Raw genomic sequence first — 6,674 nt, forward strand, 5'->3', positions numbered from 1 at the left:
GTCGGGACTGGGACCGAGGTCGAGGTCGGGGTCGGGGCCGGGGCCGGGGCCGGAGAGAAAATCACCCTCTCCAGCAGCTTTCGGTAGGCACCATCCTCCTGGATTTCTCTGCTCTCCACCAATTCAAACCTGGTTGAACCCACAGTGCCAATGGACACGGCGTACTTCATGATGTAGTCCTTCAGGTCCATGTACGCAACCACGGTGAATGGACAGATCAGGGATACGTCAACCGCAGATTTCGTTCTCACGTGACTAAGTAGCGGCTGCAGCGACTGCATAGCAGCCTGGTTGAACGGATAGTCACAAAATTCCTCTTGGCTGTTCACATGATAGAATTTCCCCGTCACATAATGCTGATCTAAAATGCGCAAAATCGCGCGCACACACGTGTGTGCGGCCTTACCAGTCGAACTAGCCTCGGGTTCCAAGCTCTCGTTATTAATGCGCAGCACGTTTGGCGATTGTATGAATCCTTTGATGCTTATCACTGGCTTGTCTAATCTCCATTCGTGAAGTTTCAATTTGATCACTTTGTCCCAGAAGGAAATGTCGACGATGCATTGGTACTCACCAAAGCGCAAAAAGACTGAAGCCATAAAGCATGAGCAAAAATCCCAAGCTCGTTTTCGACGTGCCCCAGAACCGAATCCAAGAAGTGGCTCAACTAGATGTGTATAACACTTCGCAATGTAAGCCTGCCTCGCCCACCAGGGAGATCTTCCGCCCATTGCGTTCCCTCCCGATTTGCAGATTTGATTATAACGACGTCAAACGACGTGTTGGTGGTTAGCGTGGGTCCGGATGTGGTGAAGAGGATGTACAAGGCGGCCTTCCCTGTGCACGCGTTCGGCCTACCCATGGCGGCGACGTGGATCCCCTCCTTGGCGGTCCCGTCCTTGGCGGTCCCGTCACCGACCGCGTCTTCGCCGTTTGCCGACGCCCCAAACCCGGGGGGAGTCCCGACGTCGAGTGGAGGTCCCCCCACCCCGATGGCGGGTGTGCCAGTGATTGCGTCGCAGAAGGGTTTGCTGTTATACATTAATCCGTCGGCACCACATCGTGCGGGAGTGTTGGATGGCTTCCGTGGTCGCAGTGTGGTGGGTGTGGGACAGGTGGGTGGTAGGTTGATTGTATTGGAGCAGGCTGGTGTGTTGCACTTCTTTGACGTTTGTGCGGACCCTATGTTTGGATACAAGTTGGCTAATGGACAACGATTGGTGTTACATATGAGAGGTTGGACTGCTTCTCAACCCTTTACACGTCTCCGTTGTATCGCGCACTGGGTCTTGCTCCTAACTAGCCTCGATTGTCTCCTCCTTGTTGATGCCGCAGCGCTTCATAAACGGTGGAAACTCGGTGCTCAAACTGCACTGTTGCCGGTACATGTGCTTAACACTTCTGGTGTTTGCGATACGTGCGCTGCTGCACACATCCTCTATGCGCCTACCACAGCTCAAACCATTCTAGCCGCAGAACTCTCACTAGACTCCACCGGTCAACCCGCTCTTCTAGCACTCCTCACCACCGATCGCTCTCTCGTCGTGTTACTCAACCCAGCTAGAAACAAATTCCGGACTCGACCTGAAACCGTTTCGGGACGTACCCCAAACCGACTACCAGATCTACCCACACGCTGGACACGCACAGAACACCTGCCAGACTCACTTGCCAAGTGTCCGCAGGCGTTTACACTCCTTCCACCCTGCGGCCTATGCGTACAACGTACAGACCGACAACTCCTCCACTTCCCTGATCTAGCATCCCTTGGCATGGCACACTCCACCCTACCCCCCACCGCTGCCTGCGACCTCCTAGAACGCCCTACCCACGCCATCCGCAAAACAAAAGTCAATATCCTCGGCCAAGACGGAACCTTCACTACCTACACAACAACCAACTAAACTAGCTAACTAAGGTCGTCGGTTCGAATCCCACTCTTGGGAGAACGAAAACCACCTATCGCTTGACCACCTGTGGGATCACGCGCCTGGCCAACAACTCCGCAAATCCGCAACCATGAGACAGATTCTGCAAAATACACTCGTCAGATCGGGAGGGGGGGCGTCAGATCGGGAGGGGGGGGGAGAGCGTAGCTGGGGATGGTTACGGTGAGTTGCGAGTTGAGTAGATGGTCGGATCTATGATGTCTGAGTTCGATTTTGAAAAGAGCGAGTTCCTCGTCTGGTAGATTGTCCATGGCTTCGAAGCCGCTGGCGAGTGTGCCAGCTTGTATTGCTGCACAGACGTCGAAACGGAGGGTAAGGACAAGCAGCCGAGTGCGTGTGGCGAGGGGTAGTCTGAGTAGTAATTTGGGTGGTTTGTCATCGGCGTCTTGCCAAAAGCAGAACCGTAATTTGGTAGAGTCGGGTACGGTGGGTGGCGCGATGGCTACAGTGCCTGTGCAGCTGCGATGGGCGCTGTGTTCCCACCAGATACCAACGAGTTCGAGAGCAAGTCTTTGTACGTTGTTTACCAGTGCCCAGCCAACGCCGCCCACATCGTCGACGCCGGCGCCTAGTTGGAGTTGGGCGGCAGCTTTAACCAACATCTGGCGGCAAGCAGCACCCAGACAGATGAGCAGCGCCACCATCAATGTACACAACTCAGCGATCATCAGCGTCGACAACTCCTCCTGGCGGCTGCCGACGAACGGAACGAGTGTCGGTTTCTCTCCGGCGTCATTAGGTGTGGTGGCGATTTCTGTACCCGAACCCAGCGTCGTGAGCATGGCAGGGAGCGCACACCACAGCAGGTCATGATCACCCACCCGCAGAGCAGTCACCTGCGGGGCCTGTTGCGGCTGCAGGTGCAACTCCAGGCTCCAAGGCGGCAATAGCGCCAGCACCGCGTCCAACGGCGCCTGATGCCTTTTACCCTCAAGAACCTTCCTTCGCAATACCGCCGTCTGCGCATTGTTCTCTTGGCCGTTCAACCACAGCACAGAATCCACCAGAAAAACCGGGTTCGTAAAAGCCAGTGAACTTAAAGTTTGAAAACTCAATGTCACTTTGCCTTGCTGTGCGTCAACCGATAACTTACCGGGCGCCCATTCATCAACCAGCAGACACCGTTCACGATATACATTCAGAGCGTAGACAATGTTTTTTAACCTTTCTTTTCGCGCGATCTCCTGGTCCTTCTTTTGTTTTTCGAGCTCTAGGTCCGCCAATAATTTCCTGTTCTCTTCATGCCATGTTCCTATGCGCTCCTTAATCAACTGCTCTCGCCGCAAAGTCTCTCCCTTGATATCGGTGTAGTAGATTAATGATTGTTTCCAGCGTTCGACAATCTCCGCACGTGTGTGCTTTCGCGCTTTATCATGGTCAATAATTTTTTTTATCTCCTCCAACTCGTCCTGTCTACTTTTCAGCTCAGCCAATGACTGTTCCAAGGTAGTCTTGACGTTTTTGACGTGGACGAGAGTCATCTTGACAATATCCTTGGAAAGCTGAGCGAGGAATTCTTGCTGCCATTGGCGCTCCGCTGCATAGGCCGCAATGCGCTTTCTCGCTTGGATAAACTTGTTTATTTGTCCGTCAGCGACATTCCGGTCGATTGAATTCAGAGTCCACAAATCAACTTTATAACTTAATTTGTCAAATGAAAATCTATTCAAACATGTTTTCAGTTTGTCATTATATCTCTGGCATCGGCGTTCATTAATTTCTCGAGCGGTCAAATAAGGCAGGTTGCCCACTACCTCCAGCAGCACGGATTCGTCCTTCATCTCCACGCCACAGGCCTTGTTCAAGTCGACGTCCCACGTCTGACCCGACTGAACCAGCTGATCTACCGTCCGGGCAGGCTGTTGCGACAACAGCAGAGACACCTGTACCATCTCCTGCCAGACTGCTCGCTGTCCAATCACGGACAGAAAATCCTCCAGCCCTTGGTCATACGCAGTCGCCCTGCCGACGAAACTAGCATAACCATAGTCTCCTGTACGCTGACTACCAATCCCTGCAGGATGGCCACTAATCCCTGCAGGGTCAATGATCCCTGCAAGGTCAATGATCCCTGCCGAACCGCCTGAGAGCGCCGCGATCGGATCTCCCACCACCTTAACTTCCCCAGCTCTAGCTTCCGCAGTCCCAGTCTCATCTTCCACCCCCTCATCTTCTACCGCGCTTTCGCGGTCACGAATTCCGCCGCCGTTGTTGGAAAGACGCGCTCGGTGCTTATTCGTAAGCATCACGGAACGCACCGGAATCGGTGAAGGCGGCTCCAGGAAAGAGAAATCTAATTTGCTCACACGCGGAGCACGTGGAGGCGTCTCACAGACCACCGGTCGGAAAGTGTGCAGGCACCGACCGTCGACCAGCCCCCGTCTCTCCGCAGCAGTGTCTCCATTGCAAAGTGCTTGCTCCGAAGCCGTCTTCTCCTCGCCCTGACATGTCTCCCCGCCATGGCGCCTCTCCTCGCCCTCCAGTGGAGGGGTCTCCAGTGGAGACCCCGCGGTCCCAGCATCTCCACTCGTGCCACGATCTCCACTCGTGCCACGATCTCCAGTCGTGCCACAATCTCCAGTCGTGCCACGATCTCCAGTCGTCCCACGATCTCCAGTCGTCCCACGATCTCCAGTCGTCCCATGATCTCCAGTCGTTCCACGATCTCCAGTCGTTCCACGCTCTCCCGTCGTTCCAGGTTCTCCGGCTAGACCATCTCGAGGCGACCTGGAAAGCTGCACACCGGCATCGGGGCTGGCAGATATCTCAGACTCGCTCAGGAGCCGGACGGGTCGGCAGTCGTCGCGCCTACGACCGCCCCGGTCGGGGTAACCTGCGGAGCTGTGTTCCGATAGGCTGCTGGGCATGTACTCGTGGATTTCGCTATCCAGGAAACTTTCTCGTAGCTCCGGCAGTGGTTCGAACGGCAGGCTCCAGTGCAACGCCGGCTGCCCACTGGAGCCCAGCTGGCCATACCAGGACACATCTTCTGTGACCAGACTCGTTTCCTCCGACTCCAAACCCAACGCTGGTTCCAAACCCAACGGTGGTTCTAATCCCACCGTTGGTTCTAATCCCACCGTTGGTTCTAAACCCAACGCCGGGGGTGATCGAGGTCGGTCAGCACGGCTCTCCGTCACCAGGCCGTCCGGTGAGCCGGGGAACCGCGGTGTTTGTTCCGTCCCGAGTTCATCGAAGTGCACACACTTCTTCTTTCGTGCATTCGACTGTGTCTTAACGAACGAATTCATGCCGACCTCGAACGAGTTGCCTAACTCCAGAAATTGAACTTTAGGGATTGGACTCCAGATCGGACGGGAACGAACGCAGAATGTGTAAGAACGGAGGAATAGTTTTTTTTAAGAACGGTCTAGGAGGCAAACCCCTCATTCGAACATTGGAATCACAACTACCATGGGAACGATGCTGAAGAAACTACCATTCGCCACGTGGCTACCAGCAACTCACCTAAGCCGCCTAAGTACCTAGGTCAGATTCAGGACTACTGCCGCACAATAGAAAACCACTCATCGTATTTACCGATACTAAACCGAGCACTCAACGAACCAAAAGACGACAACTACGGCGATTCATACTACTTGCAAACAAGAGCGAAAGACCTGTGGAGTTGGTAGACGACAAGTCAGGGTGGCAAGCTCTTTTGGCGACGTTTGCAATCAAATCAATTTATGCCGCCTCCGAACTTCATGTAACCGCATCCGACGAGCTATGCATTACGGAAGTAGCACGTTTAGGAGACCTCTCAGTTGAACTCAGCTGGCTGGGGATTGAGCTCAACTAAGTCGACGATGAACCCGAACGAAATCGGTGAAATCTTTTCTCTACTGTAACGCTGATCCGAACGCGACCGAAAGTTGAGGGGAGCTAGACGGTGCAGCAAATAACCAGTAAGAGCTTGTTCTGATGTTTGTAACGTCCGCTGGGGTCTGACCTCTACCACGAAACCCCTTGCCGGCTGTGTGTCAAAGATGATGGAGCTTTCAGACGGCAGGAACGCCGCTCCGCTGAGTTGGGGGTACCAAAGTTTGTGTCAGGCATGAGGTGGGTTAGGCGTGAGGTGGGTTAGGCGTGACTGACTCATTGATCATTCTGGCGCGCTTGGCTTCTCCAGACTCGCAATCATGACCAGATGGATCAAGAGGGCGGGCAGGAACATAATCTGGCAGTTTGGTAATCATTTCATAAAAGGTCTTTTCCACTCGTAGTTGCTCTTCTGGCTTACGACCATGATCCACGGAAGTCATGAGATGGACAGTGTCGTTCAAAAGGCTTGTTAACAAAGCCACGACACTCTGTTGGAACCTATGAAAGAGGCTTCCGAAGGTGAATGACGCACAATTTACACTCAGGGGTCGCCTAGTGCGTTGCCTAGCCCGTTGTAATAACCAGAAGTGACAGCCGTCCGCTGATACCGTAGATGGCTCCAGACGTACCTGCTCCACCATTGCCTCCAATAACGGTCCTTCAGCAAGTCCCTCCCGACGGTTTTTCACTTGAATGAAAATTGCCGTCATCTGATCCGGTTCCACAACATTTGCGTGAGATGCCTTCAGAGCCGGAATTACAAGGTCATACCCAGGCTGATTAGATCTGATGGGGAATAGGGCCGCTCGCCGAACAAAAGCTGCACAAAGCCTGTCCTTTGTGGGTTGTCCTTCTAAGCCGATAAAGTGTGTGAAGTTAATCAGATCGTCTGATCGATAT

The 6,674-nt window shown here is 53.8% G+C and overlaps 4 protein-coding genes across 4 annotated transcripts; 1 reads left to right on the top strand and 3 right to left on the bottom strand.

Annotated features, from left to right (window-relative positions):
* On the bottom strand, window positions 1–731 carry GNI_107270 (hypothetical protein; the record flags this gene model as incomplete). The annotated part of the gene is made up of 1 exon (XM_011133108.1): window positions 1–731. A coding segment is annotated over one exon (731 nt), but the record flags the coding sequence as incomplete, so codon positions are not given.
* Window positions 605–1,904, top strand: GNI_107280 (hypothetical protein; the record flags this gene model as incomplete). Its single annotated transcript, XM_011133109.1, has 2 exons — window positions 605–692; window positions 754–1,904. The coding sequence occupies 2 exons, from the start codon at window positions 605–607 to the stop codon at window positions 1,902–1,904; spliced, it is 1,239 nt and encodes a 412-aa protein (XP_011131411.1).
* A 143-nt stretch (window positions 1,905–2,047) lies between these two features.
* GNI_107290 (collagen triple helix protein) lies at window positions 2,048–5,200 on the bottom strand (the record flags this gene model as incomplete). The annotated part of the gene is made up of 1 exon (XM_011133110.1): window positions 2,048–5,200. The coding sequence occupies one exon, from the start codon at window positions 5,198–5,200 to the stop codon at window positions 2,048–2,050; it is 3,153 nt and encodes a 1,050-aa protein (XP_011131412.1).
* Window positions 5,201–6,016: 816 nt separating this feature from the next.
* On the bottom strand, window positions 6,017–6,484 carry GNI_107300 (hypothetical protein; the record flags this gene model as incomplete). The annotated part of the gene is made up of 1 exon (XM_011133111.1): window positions 6,017–6,484. The coding sequence occupies one exon, from the start codon at window positions 6,482–6,484 to the stop codon at window positions 6,017–6,019; it is 468 nt and encodes a 155-aa protein (XP_011131413.1).
* Window positions 6,485–6,674: the final 190 nt, after the last annotated feature.

Source organism: Gregarina niphandrodes (genome assembly GCF_000223845.1).
Source record: "Gregarina niphandrodes unplaced genomic scaffold scaffold00024, whole genome shotgun sequence".
Classification (NCBI taxonomy): domain Eukaryota; phylum Apicomplexa; class Conoidasida; order Eugregarinorida; family Gregarinidae; genus Gregarina; species Gregarina niphandrodes.